The sequence below is a fragment of the Vigna radiata genome, chromosome 7 (genome assembly GCF_000741045.1).
Source record: "Vigna radiata var. radiata cultivar VC1973A chromosome 7, Vradiata_ver6, whole genome shotgun sequence".
Taxonomy (NCBI): domain Eukaryota; kingdom Viridiplantae; phylum Streptophyta; class Magnoliopsida; order Fabales; family Fabaceae; genus Vigna; species Vigna radiata.
In genome coordinates, this window is record NC_028357.1 from 53656287 (window position 1) to 53680018 (window position 23732).

Consider the following 23732-nt stretch of genomic DNA (forward strand, 5'->3'; position numbering starts at 1 on the left):
TATTAAATTTATTCATTGTGTAGTGAGGTGAACGATGTAATTTTTAAAGCAGTGCTAAATCAGATTAATTTTTCTAGTCAAACCATATATTAGCAATGTTTTACTCTAAATTATTTGTCACTTGCACAAGTTCCAATGCTAATCACTTGTGGATAATGTTATTATTGTGCTATTATGGTTGTCTTTATTGTCATTTATTACGGTCTGATCAATTAGAAGTGTTTTGGTAAAATTTAGGATTTCAAATAGTGGGATACAAGCAAACCAAAGATTAGTTTTACGATAAAATGTAAAACAAAATTCAGACCAAAGGCTTAATCTTGAACCATGAAGATCCCAAAGTTGTTAAAGGAAATCATTGGTAATTTAAATCTAATATACTTAAACTCCTTGTCTCAATAAGGAGTTTATGTATAGACAATTTTAAGTTTGATGACTCTCAGGAGCAGAAAATATATATAAATGCATTATCTTAACAAGTGTTATTTTTTGTGAAAATTTGTTAGTATTTTATCGTTATAAATATGTAAAAGCTCAAATGTTAATTTCAGTTTGACGCAACAAATTACTCAAATTATTAAATAGAAACATCTTTAGTTAATAGAATTAGGTCTTTAAATGAACTAACAATTAAATATTGCAACTAATAATTAAAACACAAATAGCGATTTTTTCTCATATAACATTTTTTTTAAAGAGTAACTAACATAGCATATTGTAACTAATATTTACACCTTAAAATTTGATTTCCAAATTCTAACTTTTAATTTCAATTTTTTTGAAAAAGATATTTAGAATTCGGTTCAAGAAAACTGAATTTTGATTTTTTTAATAATTTTTGTAAAAGTATATATTAAAAATCTTCAACCGTTTTTTTAAATAGTTAAAAACCTAAACTATTTTAAAAAAATATTAAAGATTTGATCGATTTTCGAAAATTGAAAACTGTTTAAAATCGTTAAAAACTTAATTTTCGAAAATCATTCAAGACTTAAACAATTTTAAAATATTATTAAAGGCTTAAATGATTTTAAAAAATTGTTGAAGACTTAAACTATTTTTTGAAAATTGTTAAAGACTTATACCTTTTTCGAAAACACTTGAAGACTATATTAACTTTTAATATATTTTTTAAATTTTATTTTAAATTTAAAATTAATAAATAATCATTTTAAGATTTAATATGTTAAAATATATTAAATCAAATTTTATATTATTATTATACTTCCAATATATATTTTTTATTAATATATTATTTTATTATGTTGAAATCAATAATTTATTTATTTTGGTATTTTAATATAATTTTTTAAAATTTAACATTTCTTTTAAATCCTGTTTTTAATTAATTTATTATAATATTTTAAATATTTTTTTTGAATTTAACAAACTTTTGAAATTAATTTTATTATAAAATTTAAAAAATATTTGGTTTATTTTGATGAAATTTAATATATTTTATTATTTTAATAATTATTATGAAATTTATAATAATAATATAAAATTTTATTTAATATGTTATAATTAAATCATTCTACAATATTAAAATAAATTAGTTATTTATTAATTTTAATTGAAAAAGAAAATTAAAAAATGTTGAACGGTTTTCAAAAGCATTTAACATATTTTTTTTAAGTCATTCAAGCTTTCAACGTCAAAAACCTTTAAAAATGTTTGATACATATTTTCATAAAAATCATTAAAAATAAAAATAAAATTTGATTTTTAGAAAATCAAATTCTAACATATTTTATTTTAGTAAAATTATTAAAATGAAAAAATAAAATTTGTTTTCTTGAAAACCATGACTTTTTACAAAAACTAACTTGTTATCCATGTAAAACAAATTATGTTATATGAAAAAAAAAAAATTCACAAATAGCTGGTGCTGCATTCGAACAACCAAAACGACATCATACAAAACAAATCGGTTTAGCCAAAGGAGCTACAAATACTTCAACATCTATGTTTATATATATATATATAAAGATTTTATTAATTTTTTATAAGAAAAGTAAACAAATATATGTATGTGTTGTAACCAATTATAAATAGTTATCTTATACTACAAGATTTTGATTTTTCATGTACACTTTTCAATTTTATCTTTAATCGTTATTTTAAAATAAAATAGTTAAATTTCTATTTTTACTTTTTAAATAAATAACTGTTAATTTAAATTTAATTATTTTTCAAAGCTATTTATTTTAAGAAAAGCTGTCAAATTAAAAAAAAAGGTTAATTTTGATGTGAGAATGAATTTTTTCATTACCTTAAATTTTAATTATTTTAATCTCAAAACTTTAAAATTTGATATATAATATTTTTAATTTAATAATATTAATTTCTTTTCATGTTTTAAATGATTTGAAATGTTGGAACGATATATAATTTCAATATTAATACAAAACAATATTTAACAAGATCAAAATATTTAAAATTTTTGAAAAGTATAAATTTTAATTTCTCATCATACTAAAAATCATATTTAACTCATTTAAAAAAAATACAAAATATGATTTAAATATGAAAAATTAATTATCACAAGAATAAAATAAAAAGAAAATGTAAAAAAAGGGAAATCCTTTATAATGATGATACAAATAATTATAAATAAGTTTTTAATTTTATTATAAATTATTTTTATTTATTTTATAGTTAATTTATTATTATAAATAATTATTTTAGTTTTAAAAAATATACTTAAATTAGAAAAAAAACTTAAAGAACAGAATTAATATATATATATATATATATATATATGTCATTCTATCTCTGATTTTCTTTTTCCTCCCTCTTCGCCCTACCACGCCTTCTCTCTATATCTCTAAACTTCCTCTATCTTCTTTAATCTTCCAAAAATTTCCCCTTTTTCCCTTTCTCTTCTATTCGTATTTTTCTGAAGTCAATTGTTTTCGCCTCGGGTGAGTTTATCACTTTTCTTTATGTTTGTTGTTCTGTTTCTGTAGAAGTTTGTTTCAATTAGGTTTTGGAACTGCCAAGTTCTGTCACTGCCGGTTTCTTTGTCGTTCAGTTTTTCTTCCCTTATGGCTTAGCGCTGCTTGCTGAATTTCTTTTAATCTTAAATGATTAACTTGTATTCTAAAGAAGTAGCGTCCATGTGTTTGCTCAAATGTTTTTCTTCTCCATTGTTTTTATTCAATATGTTTTTTCTTTTATTTATGACTTGCTGTTTTTCATTTCATTATCTTGGTTGGTTTATTTGGTTCCCAATGATAACCAGTCCGCATGTTTCTATCTGCTGATTTGTTTTGTTGATAAATGTAGGCAACAATATAGGAATAATGGCTAGGGTTTTGGCTCAGTCTATTGGTATGCCTGGCCTACTGAGCGGGCAGAGGCATGGGCAGCACAAGGCATCAGGAAAATCACGAAGATCTGTCAAAATGATGTCTAACTTACGAATGCCTGCATCAAGGATGTCGAGTTTCTCTGGACTGCGTACTTTGAACACTTTGGATCTTCTTTCGAGACCTCGACAAAATTTTCCTTCTAAGATGTTGACTTCAACTTCTTCCCGTCGTGAAAGGGCTAAAAGATGCGTACCTAAAGCCATGTTTGAGCGCTTCACGGAGAAAGCAATCAAAGTAATTATGCTAGCCCAGGAGGAAGCCAGACGTCTGGGACATAATTTTGTTGGAACTGAACAACTTTTATTGGGTCTTATTGGGGAAGGCACTGGCATTGCTGCCAAGGTGCTGAAGTCAATGGGAATGAACCTGAAGGATACTCGTGTGGAAGTGGAAAAGATAATTGGAAGGGGTAGTGGATTTGTTGCAGTTGAGATTCCATTTACTCCCCGTGCAAAGCGTGTTTTGGAGCTCTCACTGGAAGAAGCTCGCCAACTTGGTAATTGCGGTTTTTCCCTTTGATTATTATTACTTAATAGCAATAAAATTATTTGTATTGCCTAGAGTTTTCTTCTTTTTTCCAATCTGTTTATTTATCTCTAGTTTTCCATTGTTTCGTTTGCCGTTTATTTTATTAAAGAAGATAGAAGTGATTTGATACGGTTATATTTATTCCTGTGCCTTTATCAGTGGAGTCAACTACATTTTAATTATTTATAATAAAAGAACAAACTTAGAAATGCCCAATCATAGAGCGTTTTACAAAGAGAAGGAAAGGATCCTGAACTAGATTCAGTTTTGAATGGGCTCCAATCTGCAATTTAGCTCATTCCTTGAAATTTTTAGGTCACAATTATATTGGATCTGAGCACTTGCTTCTTGGTCTTCTTCGAGAGGGTGAGGGTGTAGCAGCACGTGTTCTCGAAAATTTGGGTGCTGACCCAAATAATATTCGTGCTCAGGTTAGTATTGTATCATAATTTATTTTTAACTTATTTATATTGGGTATGGAATACGTTTTTATCTTAATTTGTGTGTAAAATCATTCTTGTATTCTCACTGTATGTTACAGGTTATCCGCATGGTTGGTGAGGGTGCTGACAGTGTTGGTGCTACTGTTGGCCCTGGAAGTGGTAATAGCAATAAGATGCCAACTTTGGAGGAGTATGGCACCAATCTGACCAAGCTAGCCGAAGAGGTAATTGCCAGTTCCTAGTTTTCTTCATGCCAATGTAAGATCAGCTTTCATTCTGTGTTATGGTATGATTATTTCTTACTGATCTCTCCCTCTCAAAACCTAAATTATAGGGAAAATTGGATCCTGTTGTGGGTAGGCAGCAACAAATTGAGCGTGTCACTCAAATTTTGGGTCGCCGTACCAAAAATAATCCTTGTCTTATTGGAGAACCTGGGGTTGGGAAGACCGCTATTGCTGAAGGGCTTGCCCAAAGGATTGCAAATGGTGATGTTCCTGAAACCATAGAGGGAAAGAAGGTTAGTAGTAATTATTTGATCCCTATGATCTATAAAATCTTGTTTGTGATTCAGTAGATTTACTATTTCATTTTCAATGCTATACTGTTGTAAAGTATATCAACATGTTTATTGTGCTGAGTCTATGTAAAGTGGTTCATCCTAAAACAATGTCTTATTTCTTTACTTTTTTATTTCGAGTATTTCACATGTTAACTGCTGAAGACTTTTCTTACTTCTATATAGTCTTATTCGATGCCTCAGTTTTTATCATTCATTGTTGACTAATGTTCTTGGATTTTGGCTGTTTAAATACTTCTGGGAGTTCTGAATGATATGAAACCTTTGGTATGCATGATTTAGGTTATAACCCTTGATATGGGTCTACTGGTAGCTGGAACTAAATATCGTGGAGAATTTGAGGAGAGATTGAAGAAACTAATGGAGGAAATCAAACAAAGTGATGAGATAATACTTTTTATTGATGAAGTACACACTCTAATTGGAGCTGGAGCAGCTGAGGGGGCAATTGATGCTGCCAACATACTAAAACCTGCTCTTGCCAGAGGTGAACTACAGGTAATATTTTCGCATCATGTTCAAAATGTATTTTGATTTGATTTAGACTTCAAAAACAATTTATGTAATTTGTTAAGGAGGGGTGTGAATGAGTCTGTGTTTCCGTTATTTTTATTGAAGCAAAAAAATACAAAGAGAAAAAGGAATACTTGTTCTCTTCTGTGTTGCTACCTGCTGGTCAATAATCATATATTTAGGCTATTTTTGCAAATATGTTTTAGAGAAAAGAATACCTGGTGTATGTATTGCCATTTTGATTTTGACATCAAAATGAATTTCTGTAATTTGTTTAGGGGGTGAGACAAACAATCGAGTTTGTGTTACCATTGAAACATAAATACTAAAGGATAAAATGACTTGTTTTATTCTGTGTTGCCAACTTACTTGTCAATAATCATACATTTAGGCTATATTTGCAAGTCTATGTTTTAGATACAGGAATACCTAGTCTTTTGGTTGTTCAGTATTTTTGTTTTAAATTGTAAATAGTTAAAAACTGACTGTATCTAACAGATCTGGTAAGTTCAGATATCAATTAGCAATTCTGATAAATGATCATTTGCTTTTGGCGTGTTAGTTGAATTAAATAATGTGGACTTCTAATATTTAGTATTGGAATCTTATCTTAAAAAAAAATCCTTTTGCTGGGTCAGCAGCTCAATTTTGGTTAAATCGTATAAGAATTAAGCATAATATTGTATTTGTAGACTGTTGTGAAATTTGAAGGCACCTGGTTGTGCTTATACTAAACTTACTGTCACTTAGTGGAACTTGGAACTATTGTAAGGAAGTGTGTGAAAATTTTTGTGCAGTGTATTGGAGCCACAACGCTGGATGAATATAGGAAGCACATTGAAAAGGACCCAGCACTGGAGAGGCGATTCCAGCCAGTTAAGGTGCCGGAACCTACAGTTGATGAAACCATACAGATACTGAAAGGGCTTAGGGAACGCTATGAGATTCATCACAAGCTCCAATATACAGATGATGCACTTGTAGCTGCTGCCCAGCTGTCACACCAGTATATTAGGTTTGTCATATTAGTTTTTTTTTATTCATTTTATCTTTTTGGTTGCGCTGGAACAGATATGTTTTTTTTATTAGATCACTGGAAAATTTTCATATTTATATCAATCTTTCTAATCTATATTAGTTTATCTCTTTAAAATGTATTACAACATTTATATTTATATTTAAATGTATGTTGGAATGAATTTACTAAAATCCTTCTTATATCTCGAATGTTAAGTATCATCTAGCTTTTATAAATAATTGAATCTCTTGCAGTGATCGATTTCTGCCCGACAAAGCTATAGATTTAATTGATGAAGCAGGTTCCCGGGTTCGGCTTCAACACGCACAGGTATATTGTTCATCTACCTGTCTCGTAACCAGGAGTTCTTTTGTCTGTTACAGATCTAATTTTGCTAATTTTGCATCTGTCTAGTTACCTGAAGAAGCGAGAGAGCTTGACAAGGAGGTCAGACAGATTGTGAAAGATAAAGAAGAAGCTGTTCGCAATCAAGACTTTGAAAAGGTAATATACTTTTACCCCAGATTTGACTTCTAAAATTTTATAGTCAACTAACAAATCCAACGCGATAATGTTATTTTTAGTATTTTAAAGTTGTTTTACCTTAAGTAAACTTCGAATGCATTTGTTTGTTTTTTTTTCAACTGAACTTGATTATATCTCTGCAAATTATTGTGTGTTATTGTACTGATGATTTATGAATTTTGTAATAGGCTGGAGAGCTACGAGATAAAGAAATGGATCTGAAGACCCAGATATCATCACTTATAGAAAAAGGCAAGGAGATGAGCAAGGCAGAAAGTGAGGCAGGAGATGGAGGTCCCATGGTGACCGAAGTTGACATACAACATATTGTCTCCTCTTGGACTGGTATCCCGGTAGAGAAAGTTTCAACTGATGAATCTGATCGCCTCCTTAAGATGGAAGAGACTTTACACACACGAGTCATAGGTCAGGATGAAGCAGTAAAAGCAATTAGCCGGGCCATTCGCCGAGCTAGGGTGGGATTGAAGAATCCTAATCGACCAATTGCCAGCTTCATCTTTTCTGGTCCAACTGGTGTGGGAAAGTCTGAATTGGCCAAAGCATTGGCTGCATACTATTTTGGTTCTGAAGAAGCCATGATTAGGCTTGACATGAGTGAATTTATGGAAAGACACACAGTCTCCAAACTCATTGGTTCACCCCCTGGATATGTTGGTTACACTGAAGGTGGTCAACTGACTGAGGCAGTTCGCCGTCGACCCTACACTGTTGTACTATTTGATGAGATTGAGAAAGCACACCCTGATGTGTTCAACATGATGCTTCAGATTCTAGAAGATGGAAGATTAACAGACAGCAAGGGAAGAACTGTGGACTTCAAGAACACTCTTTTAATAATGACATCAAATGTTGGAAGCAGTGTGATTGAGAAAGGAGGACGTAAAATGGGATTTGACATCGATTATGACGAGAAGGATAGCAGTTACAATCGAATCAAGAGCTTGGTGACTGAAGAGCTGAAACAATACTTTAGGCCAGAATTCTTGAATAGGTTGGACGAAATGATTGTTTTCAGGCAACTTACAAAGCTGGAGGTAAAGGAGATAGCTGATATAATGTTGAAGGAGGTGTTTGAAAGACTGAAGGTCAAAGAGATTGATCTCTCAGTGACAGAAAGATTTAGGGAAAGGGTGGTTGAGGAAGGATATAATCCTAGTTATGGGGCTAGGCCTCTAAGAAGAGCCATCATGCGACTTTTGGAGGACAGTATGGCCGAGAAGATGCTTGCTAGAGAGATTAAAGAGGGTGACTCAGTTATAGTGGATGCTGATTCTGATGGTAATGTGATTGTGCTCAACGGGAGCAGTGGTGCCTCAGAGTCACTAGCAGAAGCTCTTCCTGTGTAACATTATTGCCTTTACTGTTAGCGGTTGTCTTTTTTTTTTTTTTTTTTTTTTTAAAAAAAAGAAACATAGTCATAGTTTGTTTTAGTTATCATTGGACAAAGCTTTTAATTGAATTCTGGTAGTCTAAATGTCTGTCGATTAACATTGGATAGCGCCGTTAGTGATCTTTTTTATTTATAGAAAGAAATTTTAAAGTTAATCATTCAAGGTCTTACAGCTTAATTTAAAATAATTGTATGACAACAAAGGATCAATTATCAAATGTATGTTTTTTAATTATGAGAGTACAAATTCTCCCAATGGGATATGCTCGCTTCTGATTTATGAGCTGGTTAAGAACTTGTACGTCGTACCCTTTGGGAGATACTATAACCTGCTGATAATTGGCAGCGTATGGATTTACAGTTTCTATTGATCTATTATTGGATGAGATTGTCTGTGTGGGGCTGACTCTTCCTCCATGGCTAATCTTCAAAGCTTTCTCGATTTCCATAGTCATGGCTGTCTGCAATTCCATAGGACAGCCTTCTGTGATTTCAGCAGATGGAGCTCGAGTGAGCTACTGCTTAGCCCAGCATTCTTCCCACATATTGGGCGAACTTTCATCATTGTTATTCGCTGATGGCATTCCATCAAAACCTTTCCATATAGTTTCTGATCTAAGTCCAATAAGGTCTTTGCAAAACCGTCGTTGGGTTGTGCTCGACAGTGAACTCGCTTCAAAGCTTGCCATGCTTCTAATAAAGTATACTTCCTGCACCATAAGAATATCAGTTCAAAACATGTTGCAACTGTCACTCAAAGAACATTATGCTTGTAGGTGCCAAATTGGATTGTTTCATACCATTTAACCATAGAAGAGTAGCAGTCCACGCAAAAGAGAAAGCGAGGACAGTATCTTCGGCTTTTCCCCCTCAAAGTAGTGAACTAAAACTTTTTGACCTGTGTTTGTTTAACCTGATCTATCAAATCACATGCTTCTTTTATCAAATAACATTATCCACAATGCTAATCACTTGTGGATAATGTCATTATTGTGCTATTATGGTTGTGTATATTGTCATTTATACGGTAAAGATCAATTAGAAGTTTTTCGGTAAAATTTAGGATTTCAAACAGTGGGATAGAAGCAAACCAAAGATTAGTTTTACGTAAAATGTAAAAAAAATTCCTAAAGTTGTTTAAGGAAATCATTGGTAATTTAAATTTAATATACTTAAACTCCATAGTATGATGACTTGATTTTAAGTTTAATGACTCAGAAGAAAAAAATATATATAAAGATTTAATATCTATTTTGACTTCGTCCTATATTTTATAAAGATCGTTCAAGTTATTTTTTTTTCTTTTAGTGTTAAAAAATTAACATGTAATATACACTTTAGTCAATAATAAATGACCTATCTAGTTATGTGGCAACTTATCAAATTGATGTGGCGTTTTCCTATCTTTTCGTTGAGTGTTTTACGAGAAGGGGAGACGAGTTCTGGTGGAAGATGCGACTTCCATCCTCGTGGTACTGTGAGCATTAGTGGCAATACGAAGGCTTTGTTCTTCAGCATCTCTACGGCGACAAGGGTCTCCGTTATGCATTTTCTTCTTGTAATTCACATGGGTTTAGCTGTGAAGAGGAAGAGGACGTACTTGGTGATTGCAACATTTTGAAGTTTCCTTTTTTCGTGTTTCAGATCTTACAAATTTTAGAGGTTTCATATTAAGATTTTAAATTAGGATTGATTTCGCGTTTTGGGATTATTTTCTAAGTTTGTGAATTGAGTTTTCTTTTCTTGGACTAATTTCGTGTTTTGGGATTTGGTGTTCTTGATCTTCCAATTTTGGGATTTTCTATTCTTGCTTTCTCAACTTTTGAATTCGGGATTTGTGGTTTGCATGTTGTTGAATTGGATTTTTGAGGTTTCTACTTTTGTTTCTTGATTAGAGCAATATTACTTACATCTTGCATGAACTCTAATCCTTTTCTTTTATCTAATCACTTCAACTTTTAACATTTCCACATAGATTGTCAAGTTAATTAACCATAGCATGTCACACAATCAATTGGACAAGTCCTTCACTTTTGGCTAGGGATAATTAGAACAAAGGATCAATTATTTATCAAATGTATATTTTTTAATTATGAGAGTACAAATTCTCCCAATGGCATATGCTTGATTCTGAATTACGAGCTGGTTAAGAACTTGTACATCGTACCCTTTGGGAGATGCTCTAACCTGCTGATAATTGGCAGCGTAAGATCTATGGATTTACAGTTTCTATTGATCTATTATTGGATGAGATTGTCTTTGTGTGGGGCTGACACTCCCTCCACGGCTAATCTTCAAAGCTGTCAAAGCTTTCTCGATTTCCATAGTCATGGCACTATCTACACTTCCAGAGGACAGCTTTCTATGTGATTTCTGCAGATGGAGCTTGAGTGAGCTACTGCTTAGCCCAGCATTCTTCCCACATATTGGGCAAACTTTCATCATTGGTTTTCGCTGATGCCATTCCATCNAAACCTTTCCATNTAGTTTCTGATCTAAGTCCAATAAGGTCTTTGCAAAACCGTCGTTGGGTTGTGCTCGACAGTGAACTCGCTTCAAAGCTTGCCATGCTTCTAATAAAGTATACTTCCTGCACCATAANAATATCAGTTCAAAACATGTTTCAACTGTCACTCAAAGAACATTATGCTTGTAGGTGCCAAATTAGATTGTTTCATACCATTTAACCATAGAAGAGAAAGTGAGGAGAGTATCATTTTGCACTATTACATGTATAATTTCAATTTTTACTTACTTCCTGAGCATTAAGTATGCGAGGACCAATGTAACACTTCGGCTTTTCCCCTCAAAGCAGTGAACTAAGACTTTTTGACCTGTTTGTTCAACATGATCTATCAAATCACATGCTTCTTCAAATATGCCGCTGATGTTGTAATCATCACTATCACATACCTGCTCAAAGAACAATGAACAAAATAAATATCAATACATTCCTAAAACGAACATAAAATTAAAAGTAAATTGTAATAGAAAAAATATTAAGAAAATCACAAGAATTATAGTGCATCACATCATATTGGTGACAAATCATACTTCTAATCAAGAAAATTGAGACCTATTTCTTTAGAGCTAGGCTGACAGTTTTACTGTTTAGAAGGAGCTATCAGCCAAGGGAGATTAGAAGAAACTAACAATTTAAAGAGAAAAAAATAAAAGAGAATTCCAAGGCAAGATATACCCTATTGATTTCTCGACTCCATCATTTGTTGATCAGAAGGCTTCATTGTAAATTCACTTGATTAATCTTGTCTTAGATTGCATGAATAATAAATTAAGGGAAGTAGAGAAAGCATCAAGGACAAGCTCAACTATATAAGATAAAGAAAATAATAATTTGACACCCTAAAAAACACCCACTTAAGTTAAAAATAAAATATTAATATTTTGAGTTGTCAAGTGGAGTTTTTTTTTTTTTTTTTTTCTGGGTGTAAAAATATCATCATCCATAAAATAAATCTTAGCAAATGAGACATTAGAGTGAGTGAAGGTAAAAAATACAAGTAAATATCACTTACAGAGAAATTCTTATACTCAAATAGATCAGGATACTGAGTTTCTGACTGTCCAATTTCATTGGTACACAAACACAAAATATTTGTGATTCCCAAGTATTGCAGTGTGTAAACAGATCTTGCAGCCAATGCTCCACCAATGAACAGACTACTTGTCACTGCTGAAGGTTTCTCAGTACTCGCAGCATCTGATATCAATGCAATTCTCTCGATAATATGCTCAAGTCGTATCTGAAAGTTAAAAGGGTAATGCATCATGAATGGAAATCCTTCAGAAATGAAAAGGAGTCTTCTATATTTCAGATTTGAAAGCAATAAAGTGAAGATAACCTTAAGTTCATATGCGTCAACAGCACAGTTATTATCACTACCCTCAAAAAATCCTGGATTGAAATTGTTATCCTGGCATAGTTTGATGGCATCGCTTTTAAGCATTTCATTCCATTGTTCCAATTCTCTACTGGATTCAGCATCAACCTGGAAAGCATGAAACAATTTCAAAAAAGTGAAAAAATAAGAAACAGACATGTAAAACCCTGTTTTATATGGTAAAGAAACAGCAAATTACGTTGCTTTTAGTCTTATATTCCTATTTGCCAGTCAACCTTGAGACCCTGGATTACTTTAGTATGAGATCAGCACATGCAGAGAGAGGGAATGGAGTTGTTGGCATGATTTGAAAACCCACATTTTGGTCGCAAACAACAATCTGTGCAATATCTACTCTCTCGCTCATGGAAGCAATAAGAGCACATTGTCTTGAGAATTATAAGCATTGTCCAGATTGGTCACTTTTATGTACAGACATATACTAAAGTCCTATAGTTTTGCATTTTAAAGCAATATGCCACTGGCTGATTGTTTATGAACTATCCAATATGTAAATAGAAAAATTGCACAGAACAATTTTTCTTACTCGAAAAGCTGCATTGAAATCAAGTGACTAGGAGACAAACCTTGGCAAATTTATGGAAGTCACGGAGCTTAGTAGTCAAACGGAGACTACGCAGTGGTTCCCCATTTCCTCTATAGAACTTTCCATGGCAAGATTCTCTGGGGGTAGGAGTAAAGTCAGTGCAATCTCTGTTGCCTGAAGGTGATGCCTTTGAAGCAGTTCTCTGTGGTTCTGAATCAATCAAATCATGATGGTTATCATTACCAAGCCTCTCCTTAGATGATGGCGAGTAAAAATGCCCACCAACTGCTAGTGAAGGTGAGTCAGGAACTACAGCATCTTCTTTGTCAAATTCTCCCAAAGATATTTTGCTCATAATGTTCATAAATGATCGTAACAAGGTATCAAGTCTTTGGTGAAGTGTGAGTAGGAAAATGTGAAATCCCTGCAGATCCCTGAGAGCAGCGCGGAAACCAGCGCGGAAGGCATGAACTACAGACATTACGTCGTTCGCATATATATCAGTTTTGTCCATGTCTTCTGATGGAGGAGGACATCCTAATTTCCCTCCAGTTACATCATATATCAGGTTTGAGGCAAATTCAGAACTGTTGAGTAACAACTCAATCAACTTAGGGTAATTAACCTGATCATTTGCACGTTTTCCAGCTGGGGGTCGCCGAGGAACACCAGAATCAATGGCTATTATGTTAATGTCGGGAGACAGTGATTCTTCAGATGTTTGACTTATATGGTTGATGTCAAGAGATATTGGAGATTCTGAGATATCTGAAAGATCAGGGGAATGTGATATCAAACCAGGATCGTGAGAATCGAGTCTGCAATCTACTGAAGTTGACCTTCTTTCTTTCTGAAAAGCCCATATCATCTTTGGTCTATATCGGTCAATTGCAGAATCAACAGCGGCTTCTAGCACATCTATATTTGCACAGATAGTCTTTCCAGCCAACAACAAATTCGCTGGATTCCCACGCCATCTAAGCTCACGGCAAGGCAACCTATCTTCATTTCTGATGACTAGGTCCAGCATCAGCACCCTGCCAAGAGCTTCTGATGTTCTTTCTGCTGATTCCTTTGACTTGAATGCAGTAGAGCTTTCAAGCAAGGGTGAACCGTGTACATAACTGCAAGAACATGCTCAATATTCAGAAATAATAATCAAAATTTATTTTGTACAACAATCAAGTGTTTTTTTTCTCCAGTTGTACCGTAGATATCCTCTTTTCCTATTTTAAACAACACTGAGACGAACAAAATTTACTTCTATTTAGTAAGCTTCAAAAATTGGACAAATCAAGAACAACTTAAGCATCAAGAATGACACTTGCTTTGTCACACAGTGGTGGGATTTTTGTGTAAGATAAAGAACAATAATCTATTTTAAATATTTTCTTTAGGCGTGTCAAGCTAAGTCATCAGTCCAATAAGGATATCAAAATTCAATGAAAGACATCAGAAGCAGCACAGCTGCAATGTCTGCATTTAAATATAGTTGTTGGAAGTGACAAAGCAAGCAAAGGAATTCCGTGTTTCCATGCTAAACATGGACTAAGTGAAATCAGATGGATCATACCTCATAAAAAAGAGACACCGGCTGAGCTCAAGTGCTTCCAAAAGTTCAAAACATGTCACCTCGCCAATTTCATCACCCTCAGAATTTGCTGCTTCTCTAGCTCTTTCAGCAGCTTCCTTTATTTGTTGCCATTCAAGGCTGGTATTGTGAATGACTCTACCCTGCATCTTCCAATTAATAGAGGAAAATGAATACGGAAGAAGTATACTCTACTAGGCCATGCTTGAAGATGTGGTGCTTGTGTTATGAAAGCTTAGGGAACAACCTGTGGAGTTTGGACCCCCAACCACTTGGCAAATTCGTAGCCAAGGCGTTCAGACTGTGTTGCCATTCTTGATGGTGATATCTTTATAACTGCTGCTGCTTCTTTTGGATAAATATCGGCATTCCCAGGCAGATTGAAAAAGGCAAAGAAGACAACTCCTCCAGAATTTACAGTTACCTATGTGCACACGACTGAGGAGACATCAATCCAGAAATTAAGAAAATACACATCTGATGTAGCCATACCAGAAAAACAATCACCATTCTTCATAGCTTATAAAGCTAACTATTATCAACATGCTCAAACCACATTTACTTTATCCACCAAGCCAAAACAAAAATTATAGGATCAAGTTTACATTCATACATATAAGGGGCACAAATAAAAAAACCAAAAAGGATATCCATACACGAGCTGTGTGCATTCGTTTACATGTGCAACTTATGTTAACAATCCACCACACACAAGTGGCATCTAAAATATCAACCCTGTTTGGTAATTGATCCTTAAGAATTAACCACAAAAAAGCATTTAGTGTACTAGTGCTTGTACACGACAATTATAGAAAGCAATTAACCTCGAGAGCTTTGTTCATCTCATCTTCGGATTGTTCATTGCTACTATCGTGTTCAGTGTGGTGCAGTGAAGAGAGCATGTCCCAAGAAAAAGAGCTCGACTCAATGTCCAACATTGCAGCCTTCCCAAGTCTCTCCCACAATCTAATTTCTGTCTGATCAGGGTGCAGCTCCAATTTTGGATCCTCCAACCGTTCCCTAACGCTGAGCCACAAATGATGAACATTAGCAACAGTCACAAACTTCACTTCTTAACCACGCCCAACCAAAAGGTAAAGAAAATAACAAAACTTAGATTAAGTTCCCTAGATATATTTTGGGCGGTGTCTTCCACAAAACAGTTAAGAGTTTTACTTTGGTAATTTGGTAATCAGCCCAATAAAGGTTTGTATTAAAAGTTAACACAGATTACCAAGATGAACACCAAAAACACCTGAAGAATTGTATCTAAATTTTCCCAAAAAGAGAACCCTCGAAAGTAGCAGCAACTAACCAAGAAGTAGACGACATGGTGATGGAAGTGCGGTGAGGGAAGCCAGAAGGACGATGTTTTGCAGTGCGCTTACGAACCAATTGGAGCCATTGCGTGAACTTAAACGCAGGCCCTGCAGTGATATCTCCCAACATATACAAAGCCTGCATTACACAATGATCGATCCATGCTGTTGCACTTGCAGTTTCAAATATCATAATGACACAAATTTAAAACACCCACAAAAAGAAAAAAAATGAATAAATATCATACCCGAGAGGTCACAGTTAGAGGCAATGGGGCCTCAATCTCAGCCTCAGACTCGTCACTTTCGAGTTCCAATTCCCTCTCTTGGCCTTTTCCCTGCAATGTCCACTCCCACATGCAAAATGTTAACAATGTTCATGTACAACACCAATCAGATCCAATCAAGGATCTACCGCCACCGATCGGTGCAGATCACAATCACAATGAAATGCATTGCAAAACATGCATGTGATGTAATCATGTAATGTAACGTAAGATCTAAAACAAAGCCACGATGAAGAATAAATCACATTATTTCAAAGGTGGTTATAACATTTTTCTTTTTTCCAAAAATATTATGTTTGTATTGTTAATGAAGATGTTGCGTAGATGAAAGAGGGTATTAACCTGGTTTTGCTGTTTTGCCATATGGGATTGGTATAGGGTATTAAAAGATGGTTTTTGTGGGAATGTAAAGTCAAATTAGAAGTGAAAAATTGCACGAAATAGCAGGCAAAGTAATCTGCTTTTTTTAAGGAGAGAGAGACAGAGAGAGAAATGGGAGGTTAATGATGATGGGCACTTCATGTACATAGCTTTTTGAGTTGAGACAGAACACAACACAACACAACACAACACAACACACTTGACAAAGTTGTTCTACAACAAACTTTGAATGACAAGAACTAAGAAATTAAGAAGAGTATAGAGTTGAAAAGTTTGAGTTGGGTGTGGTGGTGGGTCAGTTAATTCAGCACAGAAAAAGGTGAGATTGGTTGGGATTGATAATGGAAGATTAAAGTTTCAGCAACCAGATCATCTGCCACTCCACTCTGCACTCTCTACTTAGCAGAACAGGGATCTCTTTTTATTTATATTTTCCTCTTTCTTTTTAAAATAAAGTATTTTTTTCGTAATAAAAATTTAAAACACACTTATGTTGAAATAATTCTCATAATAAAAATCAACAATTTAACATACTGATGAAGTTTTATCAGTGTTCAGATCTTCCAACGGTCCTTTTGCCCCCCACTGTGTTGCAGACCAATTCTTTTTGAATAATAAAGTTTTGATAACATTTTCTTTATCATATTTTAATATTTTAGTCCAAAATTATTTCGAATAATAATAATTATAACAACGTGACCTAATCACAGAAAAAAAATATTATCAAAATACCATTATTTTTTTTTATATAATGGAAGGAATTAATATGGATCTTATTATTATCTAAATCATTATAAATCAAAATCTGTGTGGATGTAGTTTCATTTCAAAGTATACATCAAAAGTGTGATTTTTCTCTTTTGTGTCGTGGGGAACCAACATATTCAAAAATCCTAACTTTACCAATTTAGCACAGAATGCTCTTCTGCTGTTTGCACCACCCTTTTATTAAGGAAAGTTATGAATTACACAGTCCTTCCTTCCTTTAGATTTTCTTTCACCGCTACCTATAATACGAATTTAGATATTATTTTGAGTTTTCTTATGTTTTTATTTTACTTTATTTTTAAAATATACTGATATACGCTAATTTTAATGTTTTAAAATATATTAATGTATTTTAAAGGTTTAATATCAAATAAGTATACTCAATATTTTTATTTTGTATTTTGAAAAGGTTTTGCATTGAGTCTTTCTTTATATAAGATATTTAACATGATTTTTAACTCAAAATTTTAAACAATGAATTTATATGCTTTTTTATTTATTTTATGCAATGTTTAATTTTGTCTTTTTAACTTAATGTTTCACTATTGAATTATTAATATTATTAAAACGTTTATGATATTGAATAAGTTGCTTCATTGATCTCAATTGTCAAATTTTCAGTTTAATTATTTTAAAATTTAAAGGAGGAGGAATGTCCCTCATTTGAAAAACTTAATAAGACGACATTTTAAAATGAAAAACTAAATGAAAATTATTAGGATAATTTATTTAATAAACGAAAGCCTGAAAGATCTACTCCAAATAATATTACAATATCGTATTTTTGTTAATTTCAAAATATCACACTCAGAAGCCTAAACATACATTTATTTGCAACCTCTATCCAACAACTTTTTTTAACAAGATGATCTTTCCTCTCAATCTTGTCGGAAATATGATCCAAGCAAAAAATATTCAGGTGATTTTTTCGTTCAAAATGTAATCTTTCACTATTTTTATAATTTTTTTCTTTTTTTTTGGATATAGACAAAAATATTCAAATTAAAGAACTAAAGAAACCATCAATACAAGCTATACCTATAAAGGATGAGAGACAGGAACAAGACACCCACTTTGCTGCTATCTCAGCATACAACAACATCAAATTCGAATACTAAATTGATAGGTCTTACTTTTTTGACATCTTTGTACGATAAAGAGCTAGAAAAGCAAACCATTTCAGCAAACATAAGAGAAATAGGATCAGAATCAGAAGTGAGGCCAATGAATTTGTACAAACTCTCTTCAAGAAATGATTTTGTCTTTAGCTGAACCAACAATTCACAGATGACATGCAAGGGAAACAACAAAGCATGGTTTCAAGCTTACAGGTTTATCATATTTTTACAACTCTGATACTATACAACTAAGAACAGTATAACAGTTCAGAAAAAAGAAGTGGTTGTCAAAAGATAATTTTGCTACATTGTTATAAAAATTATGTGACAATCAAAGGTAGATGGAATAAAAGTCAACGCCTGAGAGCCTATAGATGGATCCCTAGTTTAGGGTCATCACCATGCTGATGCTATTTGGCACTGTTAAGGTCATTATTAAAGTATGGACAGTTGGAAAGCTTCTTATCACACATAGGGGGAGGCACCCCATTTTGTCTTCATTCTTGAAAATCACACTGTTGAAAAAATAAGATTACATGGTATAATAGGAATTGCTTCATTAGAATGATCATTCAAAAACATTTGTAAAATGAATTACTCGAACATTTTATTCAAAAGTAGAGTGATTTATCAATATGCTGTTACATTTATGAGTGACTATTGTTCATTATAAAGCAGAACAGCAGAAGTTTGTTAAGCCAAACTTTAAAAGTTTTGCTAAAAATACTATCAGAACACATGTATTGTATAAAATAAGGACTGAAATAGTATTTAAGGAAAAAGAAACATTTTGCACTAACGACAGTTTTATAGAAGTTCTCTAAGCCAAGGATCCATTTTACATTTGACAGTCCAAGGAACAAACAAGCACCCCATCATAGAAATAAATTCACATTTGACTCATATTTCCCCCTCTCCCCTTAAATTTTCTATTACCAGCTTTTTCTTTTGAAATTACAGTAAATTTAATAGTTATATAGTACAAATTTAGGCCTACTTACAATCTCTCAACTAGATTAGAGAAAAAACTAAGTCTTGTCAGAAAATTTCAGGCAGAGGCCTATCTTCCAAGAATGACTTGAACAAAACAAATGATCTTTCAGGCTGAGAGAAAGGGGCTTCATGAGAGGCACCTCTGACAGTAGCAAATGAGAGGATACTGCCATAAACTTGAGTCCATCCACCAACCTAACCAAAAAATTTGTAAACTCACATCAGTTCATGATGTGTGTATATATATATATATATATATATATATATATATATATATATATATATATATATTAAACAAGTTGGATTATATTTTATAGTCTTTTACTTCCAAGAGAAAAAGAAAAATGCTTCCTACCATTATCGTGTGCAATCAGATATAACATAACAAGCTTTAAGCAAGATGTTAAATAGTATTAGTATGTACCTGCTGGCCTTCAAACCATACTCTGTAGGGGACTGTTGTATTCAGTCCTAGTTGTCTAGCCAGTTTTTGAACTAAGGTGCGGCTTCCAGTCAGTGGAATTACTGAATCTTGATCTCCACTATAGTGAAACAGAACATGCATATGTTAATTTGTAATGGTATTTGAAAAGCATGCATATGAACTTTCAAGTTCAAGTAACTGAAGTAAATACAATCAACACGGAGAAGGAAATAGTTTTGGTCTAGTTGTACCTGTAAATTAAGACCCGAACTCCAGCTTTTATGAGTGATCGAACAACAGGGAGTGTAGGTTTCTCCAGGTTTAGCATATCATAGTTCAAAATGCTGTTGCTAACACAATGTAAGAATACATGTTATTTGGATTGGTAATATTTTCAAAGTAATTTTACTATGATTATTTATCTTTCATGACCAATTAAACAAATTCATTAGGGTAACCAACTAGAATGATGAATGATAAACTTTCTTTTTCCATTTTGTTGAGTTTTGATGAAATTACTTGCTGCAGACATCCCATTTTCGGACTCCGACAAGCTTGGCATGGAGCGCCTCTTGTACATCTTTTCGGTTCAAGTAATTAGTAACTTTGTCATCTACACATACATCTATGCTATCATCTGTTTTCTGTTTCGCAAGAGGTATCAAGTTCTTTAAGATATGATGAAACAAGTCAATTTGAAAAACGAAATAACCAGAAGTATAATAGGTAAAAGGTGATATAAGAAACATCCATAGGGAAAGAAAAATGAGAAAAAACTCACTTGGCCTTGAGGACAAATAGCTTTGGATTGTGAAAGCACTGATGAAATGCAAACATCAAGGGTGACATCATATTTGTCCACAAACTTACTGGTTTCTCTGGCTACTCGCCTCAAAACCTTTGAACAAAGGGGAGAAATCGAGTCTCTGTAGTATTCACTGACGTACCGGGAATAGTTACAGCCTTTAGTGAACAATTTGTACGTTGAATCAGATATCAAACCGTGAGACCAGAAGAACTCGGCCCTTGAATTCAAGTCAGTGGCATATTCTAGAACTGGGTTACCCAACTGCAATAAAAGAGACCAGCTTGGCATTATGCATTGTTAGGAATGTCCTGAAAGAGAACCATGGTTGATAAATAAATGGTGTGTTTGTTACTTACGGCTATGCCTTTCAGATTGAATAACTTCTCCTTTTCGTTTATTTCAATCATGAGCTTTGCAAGTTGTGGAACATAATGCCCTGATGTTTTTTGATAAAGAAAAGTGTGTAATAACAGATAATGGCGATTGTTTCATGTGTAACTGGCATTTCGAAATTTGAGTTCTTCTAGAAATGATGACTGAACAGTGACGTGGCATGCATACCTGCATAGCTTTCACCTGCTAGAAACAAATCTCTGTGCCTGAATTGAGGGAACTTGTTGAACCAGCGTTGCAAGAATACAAGATTGTCCCTGGCTTGAGAAATGAAAATTACTGCTTCAGGAGACAGAAAGGAATAATGGCTTTGTGTATTCAAGGTCTGTGATGTTTAAATCAGAACAATAGCATTCTAATGTAAGGACAAGGGATGAATAATCAAAGAGAGTACATCGTATCATGCAAAAGTTGTGTCGCATTTTTAGCACTAATTGCTGTTTTGTCTAAACTTTTTAAAAGCCTAAACATAGAGTACGTTCCTTTTTTGACAGAAGATATGATTTAAAGAAGCTTTCTAAAGAAGAGCTTATTTGTCTCAAAAGATTAAAAAAATAATAAAATGAACAAAGTTCCAAAGCAATTGATAATGGAAGATAGATTACCTGTTGTCTCATCATTCACAGTCTCATAGGAAGAGCCACCTTTAGCATAAGAGAACCCCACTCCAACTGGTGTCTCCAAATACAAAATGTTTGTCTCTGCATTACAATGTAACTCTTATCATATTGGAGCAATTCTTGCACTTATAATGGAATGATCAGTGCCTCCACGGATTACCTCTGTTCCAACTGTACTCGTTTTTAATCAGAACTTCCCCATTTGGTCTAAAAGGTCCATTTTCAGAGAATGCACCCACTCCAAGAGAAGAACAGCCAGGTCCTGTAGAAAACAGAAATTAGCTTATACATTTGAAGTCTTTCTAGAAAATTTTAAAAGCATATTCTGAAACTAAATGCTCTACATTCTACACTGATTATGCATATACTTTTTATCCAAAGGCTTAAACTTATTCTGATTTGCCAGGTAGTGTTACATAAATATAGTTGTACCAAGATAGAGATTGCAGACCTCCATTGAGCCAGAGAACAAGAGGTTTTGAAGCTGGATGAGTTTCTGATTCAACAAAATAGTAAAAGAGAGCTTTGTGTTTGAGATCATCCACTGTAACATATCCTGAGAACTGTTGGAAGCGTGTGTTGGGTTGCCCGGGAAGCCGAACAATTCTATCTGCATGATTAGAGAGACAGAAAATCTCCAAGAAAAAGCTCAATTGAAGTAACACCACAGTCACCGCCATGGTTTTCCATGTTGGCAAGTTCTTCATTTTTCACAAAAATGGAGAGAGAGAGAGAGAGAGAGAGAGAATAGAACTAAGGCAAAGCAGTACCAGAAAGAGAGAGAGGTGTGTGCTGCTTTTAAACTGGTACAGTGTTACTGAGTATTTACTGCATGAGGTTAATTGTGGGCCACTTAGTGATTGGGAGCTGCTTTTAAATTCATTCTATGATTACAGTTCTAGCTTTATCATGTTTTTTGCTTGCAGGCTTGCTAGAAAACGGTGTTGAAAGTGATGTATGAGGGGTATAAATCTTAGTGTATCGAGTCTGTCTATACTGTGAAGCAAAAAGAAAGTTGTATACATTGTTGGGCCTCCAAATGCTATAAGAGTCTGTTTATAAAGCGTGCTGCTATGAAAAAGAAATTAGCTATTGGAATGTGGGCTACCTTGAGAATTACAGTGTGTGAATCTTCTTTTAGACTTGTAGTTCTACTTTTAGTGTTGATGCATCAAGCATAAATACCTTGTAAGTTGTAACCTTTTTTGTTTTTTGTTTTACCACACACCAAGAGGGTGGTGTCCCTTTCATTCTTTAAAATTTGAGTTAAAATTACTAATGTTTTTTTATATTTTATGATTACAAACAAAAAAAAAAAGGTAACTCATTTTTTCTGCATTCTGAGTCACCAGAGAATATGAGTACTTAGCACCTTGGGGATATTGCAGGTTGTATGCAGAGAGATACACGGTTTGTTTTTGGTTTTCCCGAAAGCTTGTTTGATTGATGAACTTTTTCTTGATCAACAAGTACGGACAGGATTTTGCACAGCTACAAAGTGGTTACAGAATGGAGATTCCAAGAAAAATTTAACAATCCTACTCTTGTAATTGACCACTATATCGTAGGATGTCAGAGAAGCTAGTGATATAATGTTCTCAAATACATCATTGGCCATCAATTTTTTCTTTAAGGATGAATCATATACTTCCCACTTATTTTCTTTTCTACTTGTCTTCCATGCACAAAGAGTTTTGGCATATTTGAGGACTTAGTGATAATAAGCTTAATGATGAGATTTCCCTCAGAAAACTTGAATGGAATGGATTTGAAATGAAATGAGGTGGTTAAGGACTTTTCTTTATGTTGTTATGTGGGGATGAACTGGTTTCCTTTGACCAGTTGTGAAAAGGCTTTTCTCATAATGATAGGGTAAACCTTGATTCTTTTCTTTTCCTTTTCTTCCAAACCTTTTTGTCCTGCTGATACAAAGCAACTACCCTCCAACATAAATAAATCACTTCTCTTTTTCTTTTCATATACAAACTCACATGCCAACTTTTTCATTCTTGAGGGGGGCCTCCCTCAATTCATCACTTCACCAGCTGTGTTAAATCAATTTATGGATCTTTATGATATCATTGGACCCTATACACACACACACTTAGAACTTAGGAAAAAAAAGATGGTGTGATCATAATGTAATTGCAACCAAGTCTAGTCACTGAAGCACTGTATTTACCAAACTA

The 23732-nt window shown here is 33.5% G+C and overlaps 3 protein-coding genes across 9 annotated transcripts; 1 reads left to right on the top strand and 2 right to left on the bottom strand.

The window, feature by feature from the left end:
- The first annotated feature begins 2775 nt into the window (after positions 1–2775).
- LOC106768461 (chaperone protein ClpC, chloroplastic) lies at positions 2776–8550 on the top strand. Its single transcript, XM_014653636.2, has 10 exons — positions 2776–2924; positions 3289–3870; positions 4218–4333; positions 4444–4569; positions 4680–4865; positions 5208–5423; positions 6236–6453; positions 6711–6786; positions 6871–6960; positions 7170–8550. Exons 2-10 carry the CDS (start codon positions 3306–3308, stop codon positions 8346–8348), a joined length of 2772 nt encoding a protein of 923 aa, XP_014509122.1. The 5' UTR covers positions 2776–2924; positions 3289–3305; the 3' UTR covers positions 8349–8550.
- Positions 8551–9748: 1198 nt separating this feature from the next.
- Positions 9749–16824, bottom strand: LOC106768961. Of its 4 annotated transcripts, none has more exons than XM_014654372.2 (11): positions 16381–16824; positions 16000–16089; positions 15748–15890; positions 15257–15458; positions 14680–14856; positions 14415–14575; positions 12882–13965; positions 12256–12402; positions 11929–12156; positions 11148–11305; positions 9749–10982 (listed from the first exon to the last, which is right to left on the bottom strand). In XM_014654372.2, exons 1-11 carry the CDS (start codon positions 16399–16401, stop codon positions 10622–10624), a joined length of 2772 nt encoding a protein of 923 aa, XP_014509858.1. In that variant the 5' UTR covers positions 16402–16824; the 3' UTR covers positions 9749–10621. The 4 variants fall into 4 exon arrangements, with proteins under 4 accessions (XP_014509858.1, XP_014509857.1, XP_014509860.1 ...); XM_014654371.2 differs by having other exon boundaries at positions 14415–14581; XM_014654374.2 differs by lacking the exon at positions 16381–16824 and having other exon boundaries at positions 14415–14581; positions 15748–15859; positions 16000–16100.
- A 1847-nt stretch (positions 16825–18671) lies between these two features.
- Positions 18672–22689, bottom strand: LOC106767334 (serine carboxypeptidase-like 45). Of its 4 annotated transcripts, none has more exons than XM_022784309.1 (10): positions 21995–22689; positions 21704–21805; positions 21529–21594; positions 21092–21184; positions 20887–20966; positions 20504–20791; positions 20242–20366; positions 19974–20072; positions 19723–19840; positions 18672–19493 (listed from the first exon to the last, which is right to left on the bottom strand). In XM_022784309.1, the coding sequence occupies exons 1-10, from the start codon at positions 22248–22250 to the stop codon at positions 19344–19346; spliced, it is 1377 nt and encodes a 458-aa protein (XP_022640030.1). In that variant the 5' UTR covers positions 22251–22689; the 3' UTR covers positions 18672–19343. The 4 variants fall into 4 exon arrangements, with proteins under 4 accessions (XP_022640030.1, XP_014507684.1, XP_022640031.1 ...); XM_014652198.2 differs by having other exon boundaries at positions 19974–20066; positions 21529–21624; XM_022784310.1 differs by having other exon boundaries at positions 21529–21624; positions 21976–22087.
- Between the last annotated feature and the right edge of the window lie 1043 nt (positions 22690–23732).

Coding starts and splice junctions, on each gene's coding strand:
- LOC106768461 (XM_014653636.2), top strand. CDS start 3,306: ATGGCTAGGGTTTTGGCTCAGTCTATTGGTATGCCTGGCCTACTGAGC. Junction 5,424..6,235: donor TTGCCAGAGGTGAACTACAG/GTAATATTTTCG, acceptor ATTTTTGTGCAG/TGTATTGGAGCCACAACGCT. Junction 6,961..7,169: donor GCAATCAAGACTTTGAAAAG/GTAATATACTTT, acceptor ATTTTGTAATAG/GCTGGAGAGCTACGAGATAA.
- LOC106767334 (XM_014652197.2), bottom strand. CDS start 22,250: ATGAAGAACTTGCCAACATGGAAAACCATGGCGGTGACTGTGGTGTTA. Junction 21,185..21,528: donor TGTGAATGATGAGACAACAG/GTAATCTATCTT, acceptor TCATTTCTCAAG/CCAGGGACAATCTTGTATTC. Junction 20,367..20,503: donor CTATTTGTCCTCAAGGCCAA/GTGAGTTTTTTC, acceptor CTTGCGAAACAG/AAAACAGATGATAGCATAGA.